The sequence below is a fragment of the Crotalus tigris genome, unplaced genomic scaffold (genome assembly GCF_016545835.1).
Source record: "Crotalus tigris isolate CLP2741 ecotype Arizona unplaced genomic scaffold, ASM1654583v1 scf7180000024462.759394, whole genome shotgun sequence".
Lineage (NCBI taxonomy): Eukaryota > Metazoa > Chordata > Lepidosauria > Squamata > Viperidae > Crotalus > Crotalus tigris.
The window spans coordinates 218,076-241,826 of NW_024100633.1; the positions used below are offsets into that span (position 1 = coordinate 218,076).

Consider the following 23,751-nt stretch of genomic DNA (forward strand, 5'->3'; position numbering starts at 1 on the left):
TTTTCCCTCTTAAAATAGAACGGGGGAAAAAAAACCTAAAAAGATCCAACTAACTCTAAGACCTAACCTGCTATTCTCTAAGAGACTTGTTGACAGCTTTGAAAATAGATAAGATAAAAAATAATCTTGAAACACCATCTGCAAAATTCAGCTCAGCTCCCCATTTGGTGGACTTTCTGACTGTCAGTTTCTTTCTCTTGAGTTTAATATATTACAATGGAAGGAGAACAGGAAAGGATTTCTTCTACAGAGGAAGTACAGGAACAAATTCTTTGTATGTTAAAAGCAATGATCCAAACTCTACGTATGCAAGCTCTGGATATACAAACTCAAACTATGACTTCAATCAAAGAATTATCTACACAGAATTCTACAGAGAAAGTGAAACAACCAAATGTTATGACAGAAGACTTAGATACTCAACAAATACAGACAATAGAAAACACAAAAAAGAAATTGATAATAGAGAACAAGGAAAGGGCGTTTCTTATACACCAGAAGGAATTTGAAGATAAACAAGAAAAACAGATGAAAGAGAAGATAAATACTTCGGGACAACTGCATCGAACTGGAAAAATAAAGAGACTATCAGCTAAATCAACTAGTCCTCTTAAGAAAACATCAACTGGATGTTCTTATCAACATCAAACAATAGCCACAACAATACAAGGAGACTTTTTTGATGATTTAAAGGCAAAAATACGAAAAATGACCTGGCAGAGGAAAAAAGCTAGAATAAGATTGAAAACGATTGGGGTTCTGATCTATATATGAGATCTAAAATAGAATATATCTAAATAGATAGAATATGTATTCTGAACACAAGACATTGTAACGATTTGAGATAAAGAAAATTTTAGTCATATAAAATCTAGAAATATGTTGAAATAAGAATATTATATTGTCATTAGATGGGTAAGATAGATGGTAGAAAATATATATAAGGTGTGTATTTTAAATATTAGAATGTATGAGCAATTGGGATAATGGAATTGTGTTTAATTAAAAATTTGGAAAAATCAAATATTAAATGTAATCTGAATGTCTACAAATAATTAAGATTTGAATATAAGATATTGTTATGAATTGAGACAAAGGTTAAGTAAAACTTAAAAGTATAAGTACTAATAATTAAATTTGTATATGGGTTTGTGGTATAAATGTTGGTGGTTTATTTTTAATTTTTTTTTCTCTTTCTGGAAAGGAAGAAAGGAAGGAAGTGAAAGGAAGAAAAAAAATTATTAGCTCCAAATATGAGATAGGAGACTTAGAAATTGGGATCATTTAAAACCTGGAAATGATAAAGATTAAACGTTAAACTTAAATATCAATGGCAAATTAAAGTTAAGAAAAACTTACTAGGTTATTGTCTAAAAGGTGGAATGTCAAATTAATTAAGATATGTATAGACTGAAGATTATCGATGAATATTAGAAAGGTATTTTTTGTTTGATTAATAGAATAAGAACTGTATTGGTTTGAACATGACAGTAGATATCATGGGGGAAAGAGAGGGAATTCGTTTGTTGTAATAATTTGAGATTTGTACTGATGATATTCAAATGTAACGGAATTACTGTGCTCAGCTGCCATGCTGCTTTTCAAATATGTAAATGTAATATTGTAAAATTAATAAAAAACTTGAAACTAAAAAAAAAGAATATCTTAATATATCAAGGGCTTTAGATAGGTTGGCTGTGTGCCTAATTTAAGTTGTAGCTATGTATGTATAATCAAGAGTTTTGGATAAGCTTAGCTGGCAATTTCTCATAGTTAGCAGCAAATTTTGCTCCAAGTCCTCTTCTTCCTTGGGACACCAGTAGTTGCTGGACATGGTCTCTCAAAGTTTGGTCCAATTTTGTCTACATTTCTACAGCAATATCAGTCCATCCTCAGATAGGCAATTCTTCAGCAGCTAAAGCAGCCTAAATGAAAACAGGTGTTCTTTTCTTCTCTTCCAACAACTGAGTCCATTTCAACTCTCCTTCCCATGCCCATATGAGAGAAAGTCTGTGAACGATAGGAACTACCCTCCAGCTATTTCTCAGATTTTTGGTGGGCAGGAGATAGCACCCTTGGATTTGAGAAGAAATGGCTCTATTCTGCTTTTCTCTAGAATTTAAAAGCACAGTGCCTTACGCTGAAAAAATTGGTTGTTAGACAAACGATCCTTGACATTGTCAAACTAATCAGGTGTACATACCCCTCACACTTCTCCCTTTTGGAGAAAGCAATGTTACGTGGACCACAAAAACTTAATAAGAAATAATCAAATGAATCAAAGGTGGGACATTAAAAAAAAGGAAACATTGCTAAATCTACATTAATGTCATTCCTTATACATTATTTCTCCATGCTGTTCTGTCCACGCAAATTAGTCTTGCTTTTCAGCATATTTGTACACTAAATCATACAATGACTTTTGTCCTTTAAATTCTTCACCACTTTGTTTTTCAGAATCTCATCATCTCCATCCATAAATGGCTTCCTTGAGTCTTTTCTCAAACCCTTTGTTTTTATAAATATTTTATTGGTTTTTAACTATAACTATCTCCAGTGCCTGGTGTACAGCATGTTGTCTTGGTTTATATTTTAACAATTTGATAATTCCATAATATATTAATTAATGATATATTTCTTTGATCTTCCCTTCTCCCATTTGTATTCTCCTTCTTCAACCTTAGCCAAAATATAATTCTTAATATTTTCAATATATAAATGATTAGATATAGGCATTTTTAATATTTATACAAATAATAATAATCTCTCTATATAACATTTTTTCAGCTTATATTACTCTTATAACCATCATCATTAGTTCAACACGCATCCTATTTTCATAATTTTTGGTTACACTTAATTTCCCTTATATTCAATCCAATTCTTATCAGTCATAATTTCTTCATATTAGTCATCTAACTGTCCAAATTTTCCCATTTAGGTACGTCATCCCAATATTTTATGTCATGCATTATAAAAATACTATACTTTTTATCTATCTTATAATATCTAGATATAGCATCCTTTTTAATCAGTTTATATTTCACTTATATTAATAAAACTTACATCAACCTGCTATTTTTACATTTCATATATTAAGCATCAGACTAGAAAATGGGAGAACCTGAGTTCTAGTCCTGCCTTAGACACTGTTAGAAAGAAAATTAGATCCATTCTGAATGTTGTGCCTTCAGAAATAAACTTTTTTGCTTCAATCAACTGTCCAGTACAAGCAAAGTACAAGACCAGCTGTTTGGAAATGGCCACATATCAATTTCCCAGGATAGTTTATTTGATAAAAAAAAAAAGCCCTTTCTTTGTTCCTTGGCTTTTCAACCTTTTCACCCATTGTACCACTTTTAGGATAAGGCAATATCTGAGTACCACCAGTTGCCTAGCAAGGTATCAAAACTTGATGACCAAAAAAAAGGGGGGGAAATTATAAAGTACAGGTAGTCCTCGACTTACAACAATTCGCTTAGTGACTTTTCGAAGTTACAACGGCACTGTAAAAAGTGACTTATGACCATTTTTCACACCTATGACTGTTGCAGCATTCCCAGGGTCATGTGATTTATATTCGGATGCTTGAGAACTGAATCATACTTATGACAGTCACAGTGTCCCAGGGTCATGTGATCACTTTTTGCAACTTTTTGACAAGCAAAGTCAATGGCCGGGGATGTGTGGCCAGCTCATCACTCAGGCTGATGCACATGCGCCCTCCTCTGCCTCAGCCTCTGCGTGCGCATAGACAGGTTCGTCATGTCGCTGGTTTGCGTCACCCGGCCGCTCTGCGCCGTAAGGAGAATGCACTGCTGCCTGCTGAAACCAGGCTGGGGTCTGGGCGGCATAGTGCAGATAATGTGGACTCTTATGCTGCTCGCAGCATCCCCTCCCCCGGAGTCCACAGTTGTGTGAAAAGGGCAAGGGCCATTTGCTGATCTCCTTCAGGGGACGCCTGTTTTTCTCCCTCCCTCATTACAAATACCTTCCCACCATTCTGCTCTTAACGCTGGGTGGCTCTTGTCCAGCAATTTACAGTGGCCTTTCAAGCCAGGGCCACCAGCGGCACAGCCACCAGCCATGCTGGCAGCCTGTCCCCCTCCCCATGTCCCTTCCTGGGCATGGGGGGGGAGGAAGGGACAAGGAAGGAAGGAAGGAAGGAAGGAAGGAAGGAAGGAAGGGACAATAAGAGGGAGGGAGGGAAAGAAGGAAGGACTCTCATGCTACGACTCTTCCCCAGCTGCGTTTCTTTTCTGTTTGTCGCTGCCACCTGTATGCAAACCCGGCCGTTTTTTTGGCCTCTTCTCTCTCGCCCCTCCTTCTCCTCCTTCTTTTACCTTTGGTGCAGCTCCAGCTGACTCTTCCTCCTCCTCCCAAAGCTACGTCTTTTTTTTCCTCTCCCTCTCCCACCCAACTGCCTTCTTTTATAGCCTCTCCTGTCTCTGTCCCCCTCCCCCTCCTTTTTCTTCCAGGTGTGCCAGAAGTGCTGAGCCTGGGGCCTTTGCCTTTCCCCAGCAGCCCTGCAGCTCCTGAGGACTCTCTCAAGGCAAGTCCTGCGCTGGGCTGCTTTGCCTCATTCCTTCCCCCACTACCCTGGGCTGGGTAGGGCCGCATACCACCTGCCACATGCCAATGTACCACAGGTGGTATGCGTACCACTGGTTGGAAAGCCTTGCTCTAGGAATCTTTGGAAAGTGCAATTAGCCAGCCAGTCAGCCAAAAGAGTCAGAGATCCTGCTGAGTTTGTAGGTTTAGCATTGTGAACCAGAAGAATGGCCTCAGAAACAAAGAACCCCTTTGCTTAGGAAACGGGAAAATCTCGGATAGAGAGAGGAAGTCTCTGATTTTCTTCATTTGAATAGGCTGGTGCACTTTGCAATCTTGCTAATTTCAACCTTGGTCTTAAATCTCTTTAAATGTAATTTCCAATCTTTTAACTGACTTTAAGATTGGATGAAGATGACTCGGAGAAGATTGAATGGTTGAACACTGAATGGTGGGGAGGGGGTTGATTACCTTCCTACAGCAGAAAGCCAGATCTTGGTCCGATCCCTCTCAGGCTTTTCAACAGCTCTCAAAAGAAACCAGCATGGCTGCATAAACAACTCTCTGATAAATTGAAAGACAAAAAGGACAAGTATAAAAAGTGAAAAGAGGGACACATAACTAAGGCAGAATATCAGTAAATAGCCCGAGCCTGCAAAGATGAAGTGAGGAAAGCTAAGGCTCAAAATGAACTAAGGCTTGCGACAAAAGTCAAAAATAACAACAAAAAAAGCTTCTTTCAACATGTAATAAACAAAAAAAGTCAAGGAAACTATTGGTCTATTAGTGGAAGAAAGTGACAAGAAGGTGACAAGTAACAGGGAGAAAGCAGAACTATTTAACTCATTTTTTGCATTAGTCTTTACGCAAAGGGAAAAAACAGTGCCTCATAGTATATGTTCGATGCTGTATCGAAGGTGTTGGAATGAATTCACCGGTAAATTTGTTTTTGGACTTGGTAGAACTTGAAAAAGTAATAGCAGAAGGAGTATTTGATTCCTTACTCCAATGTCTTCACTCTTATGGGATGACAGAAGATTATTTAAAAAATTATTTGGTTTCTCTGGCATGCGATGGCGCTACTGTGATGATAGGATGTAAAAGTGGAGTGAAAAAATTGCTGTCAGAACGTTTTCCTTCTATTATAGTTTGGCATTGTGCTAATCACATACTAGAATTATCAGTAGGTGATGCTGTCAAGGAAACTTCAGGAATAAATAGATTCAAATCATTTATTGATAAACTTTATGTCATATACCATGCTTCGGCAAAGAATAGTAGAGAGTTGCCTTTATGTGCAGAATTACTGGGGGCTGAGCTGCTGAAAATTGGAAGAATTTTAAGTACCCAATGGGTGTCATCTAGTTTGCGTACAGTTTTGGCTGTGTGGAATAATTTTGAATCCCTTGTGTATCATTTTGAAGAAGCAATGCATGATCCTACAAGAGATAAAAATGATAAATGCACTTACGATGGCTTGAAAAGAAAAATAACATCTACAGAATTTTTATTGGACCTAGGATTGATGTGTGACGCTCTCCAAGAATTATCAGATTTAAGTTTGGACCTACAGGACCGCAACATGGACCTGTATAAGGCAAATAAGAAAATAAAAATACTGGTACAAGTTTTTGAAGAAAGAAGGCAGAACTTTGGGCCCTGTTATAAATGTGCTGTTGCTGCTGAATGTGATCTTTGCTTTCGTGGAGTTTTACTATACAAAAAAGATTAAAAAAAGGATCCTCCCATTGACCCAAGTATATCTTATACAAAATTGAAAGAGTCAATTAAAAAAAAGATTGCTTGATAGCAAAGACGATGAGTTGGCATATTGGTCTCACATACTTGATCAAAAACATTGGCCTGAAGATGTTAATACTCAACTGACATTTGGAGAAGTGGAAATTAGAAACTTGTCAGACTGCAACTAAATGAAAGAGAAATGATTCGTGGATTTCATGAATATATTCTTGAAAAGACATATCCAGAAAAACTGTTGCATTTGATACGGACTCTGAATACCATTCCCATTTCTTCAAGTGAATGTGAATGTGGGTTTTCACAGATGAATCTAATTGCCACCCCAACAAGAGTTTCATTAAAGACTAAGACAATTTCAGCACTTTTGTTCATCAAACTTGTCGGACTACCTCTAAGACTTTTCAATCTTTCAAAGTACGTTGATCTATGGTTACTCAGAGGCTGACATTCAGCCATAGATACTAAGAGCAAGGAAAGGAGTCGAGAAGATTTGCCGGACGAGAATTGCACAAAACTTTGGAATTTATTATGAACATTTGCCTTTAATACAATAAATTAAATTTGTGTTAAGAATTGAATATATACATATATATATCCAAATTTCTTTTTCTGACAAAGAATTAAAGAATTAAATTGGGAGACTAAGATGGCCATTTTGAGCTCATTCTGCTCTCTTCAGTTAGCCACACCCTTTATGGGATTCGAACCTGGGCAGTTCGAATCCCATAAAGGGTGTGGCTAACTGAAGAGAGCAGAATGAGCTCGAAATGGCCATCTTAGTCTCCCAATTTAATTCTTTAATTCTTTGTCAGAAAAAGAAATTTGGATTTGTAATGTTTCGCAGTTGCGACTTGAGCCTGCTTAACGCCCCTAGTTGGGGGCTGCAAGGCAAAAGAGATTGTAAAAAGTAAAACTGCAGTATAGCAGTTAAAAAATGTCAAGGTGTAATCAATTAGACATCTGTCTGAAAAACTTCCTACACACACACACACACACACACACACACACAGATATAATTATATAAATAAAAGATGAACAAGATGAGAGTTCTGGCACATTTTTTTTTTTTTAGAAAAAAGCACTGTGTATTTGTATTCATGTAGCTGAATTAGTAGAAGCAAAGCTTTACAAATTATTCTCCAAAGGACCTGAAGGCAGGACAAGAAGCAACGGATGGAAACTAATCAAAGAGAGAAGCATCCTAGAACTAAGGAGAAATTTCCTGACACTTAGAACAATTAATCAGGGGAACAACCTGCCACCAGAAGCTGTGAATGCTCCAACACTGAAAGTTTTTAAGAAGAGACTGGACAGCCATTTGTCTGAAATGGTATAAGGCAGGGGTAGGCAACCTTGGCTCTTTTCTGAATCGTGGACTTCAACGGGTACCACCTGTGGTACATTGGCACCTGGCAGGTAGTGCGCAACCATCCTAGAAAAGTGGTAGCGGGGGAGGGGAATGAGCTGAACCGGTGGGAGCATCGCACAAGCCTGAGTGAGAGATGGCTGGAGTTGCAGGGCTGTCAGAGCTCAGCGGAAACACCAGGATCAGTGCCGCTTTCCAAATGATTGGCGCTTCTTCGGGGCTGTCAGGGCTCAGTGGAAGTGCCAGGATCAGCGCCAGGGTCCAGCTGGAGCTTGGCGCTGATCCTGGCGCTTCTGCTGAGCCCAGAAGAAGCGCCGATCAGCTGGAATGTTGCAGCATCCCCAGGGTCTTGTGATTTACATTCAGATGCTTGGCAACTGATTCATATTTATGACGGTCACAGTGTCCCCTGGTCATGTGAAACCTGCTGCAACCACCCAGCAGACGGGGGGAATAAAAACCAAACCCCACCCTACCCTCACTGCCAATTCTCAACAGAAATGCTCACAACAATGAAAACCTCGGACAGGAGGAAGAGTGCCCCCGGGTGGGCAGGCAGGTATCTTGCTCAGCTGTGGCTTGGGGGGCACTTTTTTCAGAGCCATTGTAACTTCAAACAGTCACTAAGTCGAGGACTACCTGTACTTTATCACTTTTTTCCCTTTTTTTTTTTGGTCATCAGGTTTTTGACACCTTGCTAGGTAACTGGTGGTACTCGGATGTTGCCATATCCTAAAAGTGGTACAATGGGTGAAAAGGTTGAAAAACCCTGGACTAGATGACCACCAAGGTCCCTTCCAACACATATTATTATTATTATTATTGTTGTTGTTGTTGTTGTTTTGTTATGAATGCAAAATATTATTTCCCTCTGCTATCCATTTAGTTGGCCTTCAATTTGCATTCTTGCCTTGCTGCCCAATAAGATGTTGGGTCTGTGCAACAATTTTTATTTCTTTATATCCTGTCTATATTGTTTTTATAAATAACTCAAGGCGGCAAGCATACCTAATAATCCTCCCTTCTCCTTTTTTCTCCACAACAGCAACTCTTGTCAAGTGGGCTGGGCTGAGGGAGAGTGGCTGATCCAAAATCACCCAACGTAGTTTCATGTCTAAGGTGGGACTAGAACTCACTGTCTCCTGGTGTCTAGCCTGGTGCCTTAATCACTAAACCAAACTGGCTTGAACAATGTTAAACTATCAACTCTCTTGAAGAGGGAATCATTAAGGAAACAGGAATACAAAAACTAGTATGCTTTTGTGTTGGTTTTTCATTTCTACATTTATTACTATGAAGGGCTTGTGTGTTTCCAAAGAATTACAGATCATGTGTATTATACGTAAGCATCTGGAAAATATTGTAAAAAATAAGTTATGCACTCTTTATCTGCGTGACAAGGGAGGGCATCAGGTTCATGACTCATAAGATCCAAATTCTTACGATTTTTTCCCCTCCTTTCAAAGCTTATCTCTATTAGCATTTGCCCAAAGGCCTGCACTATCAATCTCTTTGCACTACCTCCAGATCCTACCTCCTGAAAGATAACATTGTTCAAGAATCTGTGGAAATTCTCAATCATCCAGCTCATGGTTATGCCAAAAGTGCTTTTCAAAAGGCAACTGGACTGTCTTAGTTTTTTCTAATTCAAGAAACTTCTAGACGTCCGGTTCCTGTTTGCGGCGACTCCGGTCGTGTGGAAGAGACTCGTCTCCCCACTGGCTGTGTTTCCTTCGCCGGTAGACCCCAGAGGGGGTTGAAAGTCGCCCTGGAGGGGCGACCACCGAAGAGGGGGCTTGCTGGTAACTGTGGGAAAGCGGCAGCTTTTCCCGCGGCCCCAGCTGACTCCTTAGGGCCGACAGAGTGAAGATCGGCCAGTAAAATGGCCGACCACTCAGCTGCACCAGCCAAAGTCAAAAGAACAGCTAAGCATGAAGAAACCACCGTGGAGAAATCTGGGTGAGACTTTTCCCTCCCCCACCTATCCCCAACTATTTTTCCTGCAAAGAGCTTGCTTTTTGGATGACTTCCCTGTTCTAAGAAAGCGGCATCTGTCTGTTTGGGGGAAAAAATACTTTAAACAAAACTACAGAATAGCACTTATTATATTTGGATCTTTTTGGATATTGGGCATCCCTGGAGAGATTTGTAATATAAACCATTATTCTACTTACTATACTGAAGATATTTGCTTTTTTCTGTCTCTTTCTTCATCATTCTTAATGAGATAAAGGCTTTTAATGTGCAAAGAAAAAACTTTATATAGCTCATTGAGGACATCTTGTGGCGAAACTATTTACTGCAATTGTAATGTCTCTGCTTTGGTGTTTGAAGATGATTTTGACCTTCAGAAATTAACAAGAAGAAAAGATAAAGGCTTGAAAACAGCTGTGGGTTGTGTTTGTGATTTAAAAATTGTGGAGGCGGACGTATATGGACTCTTAATAAATATAGTTTCCACAAAAAGATTAAAATACTCTTTTACTATGGAAATAGAAGACTTTTACCCACAACTTGACTATGAGTTGATATTGGAAAAAATATTGGAAATGACAGAGGAGATGAAGTTATAGAAAAAAACTAAAGATTATTTTGCAGAACCACAAGCTGAGCCTCAAACTTTAAAAGATCAACCTATAGGCCAAGAAGAAGCCTATATGCAACAGTGTATACAATCTGAGATGGAAGAAGAATTTACTGATCAATTGAATTCTGGACTGGATTATGAGCTGATATTGGAAAAAATATTGGAAATGACAGAGGAGATGAAGTCATGGAGAAAAACTAATGACCATTTTGTAGAATCACAAGCTGAGCCCCAAATTTTAAAAGACCAATCTACAGGCCAAGAAGAAGCTTATATGCAATAGTGTACACAATTTGAGATGGAAGAACTCACTGATCGATTGAACTTTAGAAACATTCTGGACCCAAAATCCCAGATTGAGACTTTAAATGACTACTTTATAAATCAACTAACTACTACACAGGAGGATACTTCACAAGTCTATGTACAAACGGTGGAGAACTTTGAAGATCAAAAAATGATTATAAGTGTAGTACTCCCATTGCTAAAATCAACAGGAATTGACAGCCAGACACGATCGATTGAAAGTTATGACAACTTGGATAATCAAGCTGAAATTATAAGATGGAATAAAATGGACTATATTGCTTACATGATATTGGAAGAAGAGGAAGAGAATTTTGATCAGATCGATTTGTTCATAAACATTAGTACTCAAATACTGACATTTGATGACAGCTTGGTATAGAAAAAAAAAGCCAGAGTTAGATTTAAAAATGTGATTTAAAATTTTAATTATTGGGTCAAAAAGGCTTTAGAGATTTGGATTGATTTGACAATCTAATTGAGTAAATGAAAGCAGTAAGATAATAATTGGTGTAATGATATGTTTGTCTTAGATACGATAGTTAATTTGGTTGAGATTTAAATTTTACTTAACAGGTCAAAATGATTCTCTTTTTTTGTTTTTTTACTCTGTTTATATAGAAAACTATTTTGTGATAGCAGAAGAATTAGAGAGATCTATGATAAGAGAAGAAAGGGTATTAATTAATGATGTATTAAATTAAGAGATGGAATATATGTGAAAATATTAGAATGTTATTCTTGGAATATTGTGTGTGTTGTAGAAGGGATACCCAAAGTTTTATTAATATGTTTGTTTAAGATTAATTGGAATATGTTAATTGAAATTAGTGGAGCTTAAAAGCAGGAGTGATTTATATAGATGTAATAGTAGGGATGATTCTGTGGATTGATTGAATTTTAAGAAGAAATAGATTAAACTAAATTTGTTATATTATGTGAGGGAAATAGAGGGGGGAATTTTTAAGATATTAATTTTAGTTATATATATATGACTTGTTTTTCTATGATTGATTACCCTTTCACCACGGTGTTTTCCTGAGCACTTTGATGTAAAATTTTAAAAAAAACAATAAAATGTGTATAAAAAAAAGAAAGAAAAGAAACGTCTTCAGTTCTGACTGAATGGTGGGGAATGGAAGGATTTACATTCTTTGTAGTAATCTGGTCATTGGCACTCTGAGGCTCAGTCGTGATAGCTTTCCGAGAGTCGTTGAGCGTATTTGGGGGTTTATCTGTGACCTCAGGGCCACCTGAATCGGAGTGCAAATGGGTGTGGAACCTTCTTGAAACTGCTGAAAGGACCGTGTTGTAAACAGGAGATAGGCCATATCCCTCCCCCTCTGTTGAGAGAGGGCTGTTCAATTTTAACGTGGATGGCCTCTAAAAAGTCCAGCTGCCTTTTGAAAAGCACCTTTGGGACATTGCTAGAACAGATCTTGCTGCAGATACTTCCTTAACTATTGGACAGGACACATTCATAGGCCCCTTACTAAGAGCACAGGGAGAGTGGAAATCCTCTCTGGATACAGGAGCTCAGTACCATCTGTCTCCTCAGTGGTGGGATTTTGGAAGTTAGGACAGTGTGATGAGCTTAAGACTTGTAGCTGTGAGCGGCGCAACATTGAGCCTTGAAGCCTGCTGCTGTGAAGAGCGGCAGCGGCGCAATGCCCCATATTTATGCAGCCACAGAAGAACTTGAGGAGTGGTGCAACAGGGGTCGGGGCGTGGGAGGTCTGGCTGCAGCAGTCCTAAGGTATGTGGGTGCGGATTGGTGGGTCAATATTGGAAGAAGGAATCTCTGCCTTCTTTAGAAGAATGGGTATTTAAGGTTTCTAATTTAGCAGAAATGGCTAAAATTTCTGCTTAATTAAAGGACCATTCACAAGAGAGATATTTTAATGTATGGAGAAGATGGATAGAATATGTTCAGAAGAAGTATGGAACTACAAAGTTTCACTTATTTTATGAGTAATGAATTTGTTTATAAACTTATGATGTTAAAGTTTGAAGAGAGTTAAGGGTTAGTATGATTTTGGTTATTGTATAATTAGTAAACTTAAATAGATTATGTTTAATATGTTTGTATAACCCTGTACTTGGCTCTGGGAAGTTGGTGGGGGAGGGGGTGGGGGGTGGGGGGAGGATGGGTTGAAGTTTAAGTAGCTCAGATAAGTAGAAATAGTTTTATTGTATATAATATTGATGTTTTAATTTGGAGAGAGGAATTGCTCGGGCATTTCCCCTGGACCGCATCCGGAGCGAGAAGATAGGAAGAAGGGGAGAAGCAAGTAGGAAGGTTGAGGAGAAGGAGGAGAGGGGGAGAGTGAGGAAGAGGAAGAAGAGGGAAAGAGGGAAGTAGGTTAGAGGGTGGATGCGGTTTGGGGGGAAATGGGTGAGCAATACCGAAAGTTGTGTGTATCAATTTGCTTTATTTTTTATCTGAAGTATTTTTATGAATGTAATGCATTGTAAAATTGAAAATAAAAATTTTTATAAAAAAAAAAAAACAAGGAGGAGATGAATTCTGCCCATGTCCAGAGGAGGTCTTGTTGCAACCACCAGCACAGAGATTCCTTTCCTTTTAAAAGCTGGATGGTACCCAGGAAAGAAAGCAAAGAAAGCCCATCAAAACTGGAATGGAAGGAGAAACACCTCCCCAACTCTCCTACCCTCCACACATTGTCAAGCTGGAGCTTCTGGGTGATCTGCATCTGGCTCTGTATGTGCCTCCCTGGACATGTGTCTTGCTGCTTTAGATGGAAAGAGCAGTTGCATCTAGAAGATCCTTCCCTACTTGTTTTGCACTTCTCTCCAAAAAAGAGATCTTCAATGACTTTCCTGGGAGTTCCCCTGCTCCAACCCTTGCACCCTTCTCAGCTTCCCCCTCTTCAGCACCCTTTCTGAAGCCACCTCCTCAATTCCTTACCTACAAAAGACACAGCTATAGAGGAATTATTATTATTATTCCATCTCTGCATCTCTGGTTTGCAGAGCACATCAGAAAGGCAGGGGGGAATTCTGGGCAGTGGGGACAGGGGCAATGTGGAGGAAGAAAGAGGAAAAAAAAGGCTGGTTTCATGCTGTCCTTTGCTGGCCATGGGCAGTAATGCAGCCTCTCCCCAAAGCACAAAACCATCACCAAACTAGGGTGGGTTTTGAGACCTAGATCAAAGTTTTTGGATCCTTGTCTGAGTTTCCAGGCTTTTTATTTCAAAACCCATATTTTTCTATTCATGACATTGTATGGCATATGTGAAATAAGTAAAAATAAATGAGTATAAAACTGGAAAAAAAAAGTATGTGGGTGTGGGGCGCCTGGGGCAGCTCCACCCCCCACCCCAGTTGTTAAATTATTTGAATTGCACCACTGATATTCTTCCTTTCATTACTCAATGTTTTTGCACCGCTGCTAGTGTCTGTGGCTATGACTGAGTTATGCAATAATCAGTTAACCAGTGATTCATCTTTAATTTTACCCACTCTCGTACCAACATGTTTTATCACTCAGGTTTCAGGAAAGAGCTTCAGTTTACTCCATAAACTTCCATTGGCACATCTTTCTGAAGGGATATAAGGCGTAACTCACAGAGCAGCATGATAATTCAGACATTTTCATAGTTTCCCATGACATAGTAAATTTTGATCAGCAGTCTTGGTAGGAATCTCTTTTTGGCAACAACTCTATTATGAAGGGAATATTTGCAAGTGATGATTTATCCAATTGCTTGTTAATAATAGATAATAAATCTCTTTCTGTTTTACTTCCATACTTCTGCCATTCTTTCCATAGCTTGTCCATGGTTGGTGTATCTAACAACTCATTCAAATTTAAGTGAGTTAATCCAGTTAGGTTCTCCATTCTGTATCAAGATCATATTTTTTGAGCTGTCACATATTTTGTAATAAATCCTACATGCCTTGAATGACTTTTGCTTAATCCCGATTAATTCATGAAAGAGGCATAGACTCTAGGAAATGAAGATAATGCTCATGTAAGAAAATCCACTCTTAACATTACCTGTTATAACAACTGGACTTGAAAAATTATTCCATCTTGGGAAAAACCCTTTTTAAGATGAAATGTTGCATGGAAATGGGGAGAAACTGAATTCAGAAAAAGAAGGAATTCTGAGTGATGCAATGACAGGTGTATAACTCAGGATTGGTAGATTATGCAATTGGATTCTCTGATCTAGAGATAACTTTGAGGGTAAAGATGTTTTGAAGAAATAAGGTGTGTAGATTGGCTAGCTCCTACTGTTTCACCTGCTTATATGAGATCATCATATGGATGAATCTGGTTTAGCAAACAACTGATGCCTTTTTATATATAGATGTATGTATGTATGTATGTATGTATGTATGCATGTATGTGTTTATTTATCTTTCTTTGTGTTGGTGGCTTCCTGTGGCCAATTTGTTGGGAAGTGTTCTTTTCCTGTGATTGTTGAACTGTAGCTGATTTTGGATTAAAAAGAAGATGACTGTATTGGATCTAGTTGATGGTTAATTGCTGTGGGATTGTGGGGAAAATGTGTTGAACTGATCTGTCAATGTGCAGATCTTTAATTATCTCTATATACAATTTAAATCTGTATGTCTGTTCAGAAATGGTCAGACTATCATGATGTTTCTGTGCACATCTCTGACTGCGTTTATCTATAAAAATAAGGGGCAACAAATCTAAGAATGCATGTGTGAACATATACTGTGTGTGAAAGCACACAAACATATGTGTAAATGACTGTGATAAGAGTGGACACTCCCTCCCCACCCCAATGAGGGAATAACCTGGAAAAACCCCAATACAAACTAACCTGAGTCAACAGCAACCTGAGGCTAAATGGCAAACACATAACACACACTGAATGAAGAACTGGCTAGCAACAATTAGGATTAACAAATACACAATAATAAAGTAATTAACATCTTTCAGGCAGGACTAGGAAAGAAATTTAACCAAACAATAGTCACTGACCAGCAAATCAGGGAAGACAGATTCAAACTCACCAATCAGAAATGACAAGTTTGAAAACCACGAAAGGGTATAAAAACCCATGTTTAAAGATCATTCTGTCTAGCTAGCTGGGGACTCGAGCTGAACTGTCACTCAATTTTGATCCTCGTAATTAAACCTCTCTTTCTGGTAGCTGGCTTCACAATCTATTTCTTCCGCGCTACGCCGAGAAGGAGAATCCCGGCTGGAAGAGTCGAACGGGGGAATTCCTCCCAACAACTGGATGTTTGTGGAAAAGCCAAAGTACTAGGCTATGATTTTCTTAAAAGCTGCTTACTGAATAAATTGCTATTAGCAGAACTTAATTGAACATGCGAGGCAATAAACCATGAATGCTTCACACAACCCACCAAGCCAAAATCAAACAACCATATTATAGTTTATCACAATGAACACAATGAAAATATGATAGGGATGGCAATAGTCCTAAGTGCATTTTACTCTGAGGCAGCCTACTGCTCAAATATTACCCCGAGAAAGACTGCAGCCCTTAGATCAGTGGTTCTCAAACTTTTTAATGCCGCGACCCCCAACCGGTCGTAAGTCGAAGACTACTCAACCGGTCGTAAGTCGAGGACTACTCAACTGGTGCAGCACCATTTGCAGAATGGGACTTTTGGCGGGCTCAGCAAGGCAGAGACAGCCTGGACAATTCCTATTGGCTTTTGAAAGCCAATAGAATTAGACTCTATTCAAGAGAGTCTATTCTATTGGCTTTCAAAAGCCAATAGAATAAAAGGGAGTAGCACAGCTAAGGAAAAGGGGAAAAAAAATGGCAGACTGCGTTGTTTGGCGACCCCCGTGAAATGGTCGTTCGACCCCAAATGGGGTCCCAACTCACAGGTTGAGAACCACTGCCTTAGACTGAAAATAGTTCCTCGGGTCTAATTTAGACCATAGACATTTCCCAACTGAGGTAGCATTGCTGTCCCCAATGCCAATCCCTCCACTGCATCTGTGCTGAGTCACAGCCAAATCTTGTTGTCCTGATTTGAGAATGAGCCAAACATGGTTTCTCCCTTTGATGATGCTACTGCTCCCTTTTTACCACATCGTCAGACAGTGGGGGAAACATCCATCAACAGGGATCTGCAAATTGGATGGGTTGACCTCAGTTCAGGATTCATTTGGGTTTGTTTGGGCTACTTCACATATTCTTCCTCTGACAGTCCATCTGGAGATTTGTTTCCCTGGTTAAAATAAGGAAAATAAGAGAAGCATATGGAAAATCACAACAGCTCCTAAGAGAAAGAAAGAAGAGCCCTCTATGAGTGTGGAACATGTTAGATCCTGTAGAGGAAGATGCTGCATGCAAATGTTGGGCAACTACCTTTCCCATTCCAGGGAGGGAGTAACTGAAAAAGAAATGTATGGGAACCAGCAAATAAGCAAGAAAATCCCACTTTCTTGACACCCCCACATTATTTATTTATTATTTAGTGGACATTGGAAGGAAGAACAACAACTGGGCCATCAGATCAAAAAGTAAAGTTCTTTAATGCTGTTTCAATGTACTCTTGATAGAGAATTGTACAAATATACCTCTCTTCTCCCCCAAACAAAAAAGGTGAAAATTTCTTCTCTCTGTCTCAAAGGTGCTTTTTCAGGAGGCAACTGGACTTTCTTGTTTTTCTTTGAAGACATTTTGCTTCTCATCCAAGAAGCTTCTTTAGCCCTGATTGGATGGTGGGGAATGGAAGGAGAGCCTCAACGACTCTCTAAAAGAATGCAAATGACCAGCTGTCAGCAAGGAATATAAATCCTTCCATTCCCCACCATCCAGTCAGAGCTGAAGAAGGTTCTTGGATGAGAACCGAAATGTCTTCAAAGAAAAACAAGAAAGTCCAGTTGCTTCTTCAAAAAGCACCTTTGAGACAACCATGACCTGGATGACTGAGTATCTCCATAGACCAGGGGTAGGCAACCTTGGCTCTTTTATGACTCGTGGACCTCAACTCCCAGAATTCCTGAGCCAGCCATACTGGCTCAGGAATTCTGGGAGTTGAAGTCCACGAATCATAAAAGAGCCAAGGTTGCCTACCCCTGCCATAGACATTTCCTCTCTCTGGCTGGAAGCCTGAAGACAAGTAGTTTCCAAAATCAGGGAAACGTCTGAAAAGATCTGAGGAAACAGAGTAATAGCAAAGAGGGCAAATGCTTAGAAAAAAATGGCAGCAGGAACAGAGGTTGGGTAGTGATCAAAGGGGAAGAAATGTGCACATAGGTCTCAAAATCACTAAAATACATCTCTTGCCATACCCACAGCAGCCACCTGATCTCACCTTTAAGAAGACGGATGACAAAGTGTTACACATTTTACACCAGTGGTTCTCAACCTGTGGGTCGGGACCCCATTTGGGGTCGAACGACCATTTCACGGGGGTCGCCAAACAAGGGTGTCTGCCATTTTTCCCCCTTTTCTTTGGCCATGCCCCTGGCACCTGGTGATGTATAAGTAGTTGGGGGTCACCACAACATCAGGAACTGTATTATGGGGTCGCGGCATTAGAAAGGTTGAGAACCACTGTTTTACACATTTTGAAGCCCTGCTGAGAAACTGTTAGTGTTGGACGAGAAATTCTGCTTTTATTCCAATACATGTATTTATTATATATTTATTTAGCAATGACTTGAGGCTGTTTCCTCAACAGGTTGGGCATGTGATGAAGATTACAACACATGACTGTGGAGAAAAATGGGCAATCAGGGTATTATGGAGGCTTAGGCTCTGCCAGGAACTGATTTCCCCTCCCCATTGTTTATTTTATTAAATTTCCACACCACCCATCTCACTTTAGTGACCTTCACACTGATGTTAGAAGAACAAATGCTGAGCTCTAGCCAGAGTACTCTTGTTGTTGAACTTTGCTAAGGTCAGAGAGGACAGTCCAACTGATTCTTCTGAAGAACTACAAGGAGAGATGCTAGCAACATCACTTGAGCTCGAACAACAGTGTCAAGGGCTAACTGGAAATACATTCCAGGTAGTATTCAGCACTCCCTTGTCTCCTTTTCAGCACTACCAGTGATACAGAAGCAGCCTGGCAAATCCAAGAAAAGCAAGAGACAGTTGTGTCAGTCCCAGAGGCCTTGAGCTGGAAAGACAAAGTCTGTCACCTGACTGATTAGTCAGTTACTGTAAGCCACAGGCATTCCATTCAGGCATACAGTGAAGCCTTAAGCAATCAACTGACTGGGAAATATCTCAAATCTTATTTCTCCTGTCACCACATCCCTAAAATTGTTTTGCCACTCTATACAGGTACTCGACCCGATGCTGATTCTAGCCTTGTTTTCTGTTTATTCACCACTGATCTTTTTCTTGCCCGATTTAACTCAAACTTTGTATCAAAGTTCATCGGCACATTCTTTTCTGTGCTATTTATTCTTACTTTGCATGGGACAAAGCTCATGTGATGGCTTACAAATAAATATTGGTTAATGGAAGCCAGTTATCGTTTGTCCGTTTAGGATATAAAGGAACATTTCGGGTTTCATGCAAAAGTTTGTACCTAAGTCTATAACCAATCCTGTAACATATTGTACCAAGCCATGGTTTATTAACTATTCCGTCTAAGCCAGGGATTCCCAACCGGGGTTGCGAGACGATATTCCAGGGGGTGCAAGAACTTGGATTTAGAAGTTTTAAAATTATAGTGTATATGCATAACCAGGTATTACTTTTGTAAGGAGAGCGAGAATATAACAGAAGTATTCTAGAGAAGGATAAAATTTACACCACAATTATTTTTGTTAGGTATTATTGAAGACTGTGATGGTAAAGAGATTATCTTAATGTTGAATTTTATTATGGCGGCAAGGTTATTGATTGGGCAATATTGGAAGAAAGATTCCTTGCCTACTTTAGAGGAATGGTTTCTTAAAGTTTCTTATTTATCAGAAATGGCTAAAATTTTGGCTTATCTGAAAGACCATTCACAAGAGAGATATAATTCTGTGTGGAAAAGATGGGTAAATTTTGTACAGAATAAATATGGGATTAGAAAGTATTATTTAGCTTTTGAATAATTTATAGTTTAAAGTAGTTATGGTTAGATTTGTTGTTTTTAATGTATTGGAGTTAAAGTATTTTTAATCTTTTTGGATGTATGTATAGTTGATTGATGTTTATTTAATTTGTATGTTTTGTCTTGTTTTTTTTTAAACCCTGTATTCAGCTCTGGGAAGGAGGGGGGAGGGTTATGGGGGGAGGGAGAGGGGGAGATATTTTATTGTAAAAAGTTTATAAAAATTTTAATAAAAAAAAGAAGTATTTTAGAGGTCTGGGGTATAGAAAAGGTTGGGAACCACTGGGCTAAGCAGAGTACATCAAGTTGTTCCCAATTGTACATTTATTACAGCCACTGTTAAATATATCTTTATAGTGCATCATGTTATCACAAGGACTTCCATTTGGAATAAATTTAATACAAAGCCAGATCTGATACATAATTAATATTAAGCCTTTTGGAGAGGGCATTCTGCTCAGAACACTTGCTTTTAAATAAACGTTTTAACAAAATTTAAAAATAACATTTTTTTCTTTATCCGCTTGTTGCAAATGAAATCACCTTAGATTTCCAGAGGATAATAATCTTAAAACACTCAGAGCATATTTTTGCATAAATAAGCTTAGATTTGCACTTTACAAAATCAGCTCACTAGTAACCCCACTATCAAGCAAATTGATGGAACTCGTGCATCTTACAAAATAAAAAAACCCACAATGCATTTTAAAAGGATTCTGGCCATTGAATTAATAAACTATTGATCAATCATTATGTGCACCTATTTTAATCCTCTTTTAATTAGTTGAAATCTACTATCATATCTCTTTTTAAGAAAATTTAAAAAAGTTTGCTTCCCTTCATTATTGCTATGAAAATACAGATCTTGACCATAAATAGCTATATCTGTGGTTACCTAGATTAACAGTAGAATTAAACCTGAAATATGCAAATTTATATTTTTTTTATAATTAGTCAAAATACTGTGTCGTGTTTATTGTTCTGTGTTTTGTAAAAGATTTATAAGATTACACTGTTGCAAGGATGGTAACTTACTTGCTTAAGAATCACAAGTAAGCTAATTTCCTATAAGCCAAACTCAATTCTTTGGACACTCAGGGCACAACAATCATTGTCTCTCTAGAAACTCAAACAGCACTCTGGAGCTAGTAGTAGAGGAATTGAAGTTAAGGCTTGGGTAGAAAGTGTCTTTTATTACTAACATAAGGCTCTCTTAGTAGAAAGATAATCACTTATTTGCAGAATGTAACATTCCATCCAGAATCTAACAATCAAATCTTGCCTCTCTTTCTTCATTACATAGTAATGAAATTCTTGCTGTTGTTCGTTTCTTGTGGGCGAGATCTGGATGTGGAAGGGAGCTGCATCCTGTTTTGATCATGATCTGGTCTGGTCTCTTAGTTTCCAGCCTTGGCAGTTTCAGTTCTCCATTCTTCATGGATATATCTATGCAACTTGCATTGCCTTCTTCCAGAAAGCTTTTTCAGCTTTCCCATTTAGTTTACAATCATGGTTTTCTCCACTGGTCTCCCATTCAAATACCAACTACCAGGCCTGTCCCTACTGAGGTGCTGCCATTTGTGGAGCCCAGACATTAAATAAACATAAGGAGTTCCCTGCACTATGGAACCAGAATGACTGACTACATTATATACAATTCTGCTTTACAAACACTGTAAAAATGCTTCTTTGCTTGCAAAAAGCTATCCTAAATACCAATAGTTAAAGATGGGGGAATACACATTGAAAATCAATGACAATCACAGCCATCATGGAGACCTAAACCACGCTGGGTCCCCTCTGTCCGAATACCTTCCTTTTCATTAGCAATATCTGCAATCTGGAGTTATAAATCAGGCAGGATGCCAGAGCACAATGAGGAATTAAAATAGTCAAGATGCAAAGATAACTATCAGCAGCTATCTCTTGCTTATAAAGTGAAACCCTTTAGCAGAAAGTACATTTAAGCTCTCCAGAAAGTGGGTGTGTACACTTGGGCTACAAAATGCTGAGCTAAAGAGACAAATTTTAACAAATATATAAGGGACCCAGGTGCAAGTCTCGGCCCTCCAAGGTTGCCAGGACCACAATAAAATTACTACATACCACAGATATCCAAATAAACTTCAAGCCTGGTGCCATGTTTCTGAAGCCTTATTATCATGAGAGAAAATGAAAATGATTGGAGGGGAGGATTCACACTCTATCTCCTATTTTTTTAAAATCTCACTGTCAGTAAGCGCTCCAGGGGCCTTGGCCACTCTGAAGCAATTTACTATAGAAGAGACTCCTGCGCTCAGTGTGAGCCGAGGTGGCGCAGCAGTTAGAGTGCAGTACTGCAGGCCATTTTAGCTGACTGTGTTCAGCAGGTCAGCGGTTCAAATCTCACCGGCTCAAGGTTGACTCGGCTCAAGGTTGACTCAGCCTTCCATCCTTCCGGGGTAGGTAAAATGAGGACCCAGATTGTTGGGGGCAATGTAAATATATATACATTGCTTACTGGTGTACACCGCTTAGAGAGTGCTTGCACTTAAAGCGGTATATAAGTCTCATTAAATAAATAAAATAAATAAACTGACAAAGCACCCTTCCCATCCAGGAGAAGCAATCCTTATAATCCATTTGCACAACTTAAAAGATACTGGCTAGTCTCGCTCACCTCACAAGGTATCTTCCAAATTTAAAGAAAGATCACAGGCCCCCAGAAAGGCAATAACAAAAATCAGACAGTCCCAAGCTTGCCTTCTGCCTCTCAGCCATTTCTTCTACGGCTATGCCAACCCTTATGTAAATAGCTGTTAATCAGGAACTCTACAGTCCCTCCTCCCTAAGTATCTGCCCCTGACAGGAAATCTCTGGGCCCACCTCTCCCTTTGCGGGCGATGGCCGCTGCTGGATTCACATCTGGAAACACCTCCGATCCCAGCCTGGAAAGGATCCCTGGAGAAGATGGCTACATCTTAGGTCGGGCCCCGTGCCCTGGTTTTCTCCAGCCCCTTGCCGGCGCCCCTTGAGCGCTAATTTCGTTAACAGCAGGACGGGAAGCCGCGTTGGAGGGAAGAAGAGGAAAGGCGCAGCTCTTAAAAGATTTTTTTTTTCCCTCTCTCTCTCTCTCTCTCTCTCAGCATTGCTTAACGCGATCAGGCAGCCAAGCCGCGATCCGAAAGATTACCTCATCGCTTTCCCAACAGTGAAGAAGAAGAAAACATTTTTCCCGAAGTCCCTTTCCTTTTTTTTTTTTTTGTAACAAATCCTGCCGGGGGAGAAAACCAAGACTAGTCAGATAACTCCATTGAGAGAAGATTCGGATCCAGCGAAGGAGGAGGCCTGCGACGGCTCCCTCCCACTCTCATTGGGGACGAAGGCGCCGCCCTCTTTCGAGGTCCGCACCAAAAGCTTTCCTCGGGATAAAATCTCCCCTCCCGTTTTCAAAACCATGCCCGCTCCGCGCAGCGTATTCGGCCGTCTCCATCCCAGCCTTCCCGCCCGCGGCGCGGCTCTTAAGGAAAAACCTTGCGAGAGAGAGTCTTAGCGTGGGGTTAACAAAGTATACCTTGCTCCCTTTTCAGCGCCGCAGCATCGTTCTTCTCTCCGCTATCTCCTGTGCCATTTTGGTTTCTTACATTTTGATTGCGGTCCTTCCACCCGGTCTCAGTGCCCGGCTTTCCAGCTCTCTCTGCCTTTTGGGCTGTCCTGCACCTAAAATGACCTAAATGGTTCTTTAGGCATCTCTATAGAAAAAAAAAAAGCGATTGCATAAAAGCTGGAGGGAGCAGCGAAGGTCGGGTGTGGGAGTCCGCCTTTTTTGCTTGCTGCTGGACCGAATACTGTATGTAAGAGAAGAGTGGGAAATGGTACTCTCGCGCCCCTACTGGTGAGAGCTGGTACTTGAAGCTTAACAATTCTGCAGTGAGTCAACACCCTGGTGGGTTGAATGCCCCCCCAAGTTTCACACACACACACACACACACACACACACACACACACACACACACACACACACACACACACACACACACACACACACACACACACCAGCTAGAAGACGCTCGCTAGCCGAAAATATAAAACCTGTTAAAATGCAGTAATTAAAAATACTGTAAAAAAATAAGGGATTGTAAAGCACAAAGTG

At 39.5% G+C, this 23,751-nt stretch overlaps 1 protein-coding gene across 5 annotated transcripts in view; it reads right to left on the reverse strand.

Moving 5' to 3' along the window:
* The window catches only part of B4GALNT1 (beta-1,4-N-acetyl-galactosaminyltransferase 1), a 74,813-nt gene extending 51,370 nt beyond the window's left edge, over positions 1-23,443 (reverse strand). The window contains exon 1 of one of the 5 annotated variants that reach the window (XM_039332735.1): positions 23,173-23,443. Coding sequence is in view for 2 of the 5 variants with exons in the window: in XM_039332731.1 (XP_039188665.1) it covers positions 5,023-5,105 (83 nt within the window). In the remaining 3 variants the exon portion in view is untranslated. Of the gene's footprint in view, positions 1-5,022; positions 5,116-22,278; positions 22,431-22,484; positions 22,736-22,791; positions 23,123-23,172 lie in introns of those variants that run through there. The other 4 variants (XM_039332734.1, XM_039332737.1, XM_039332736.1 and 1 more) reach the window with 4 other exon arrangements.
* Positions 23,444-23,751: the final 308 nt, after the last annotated feature.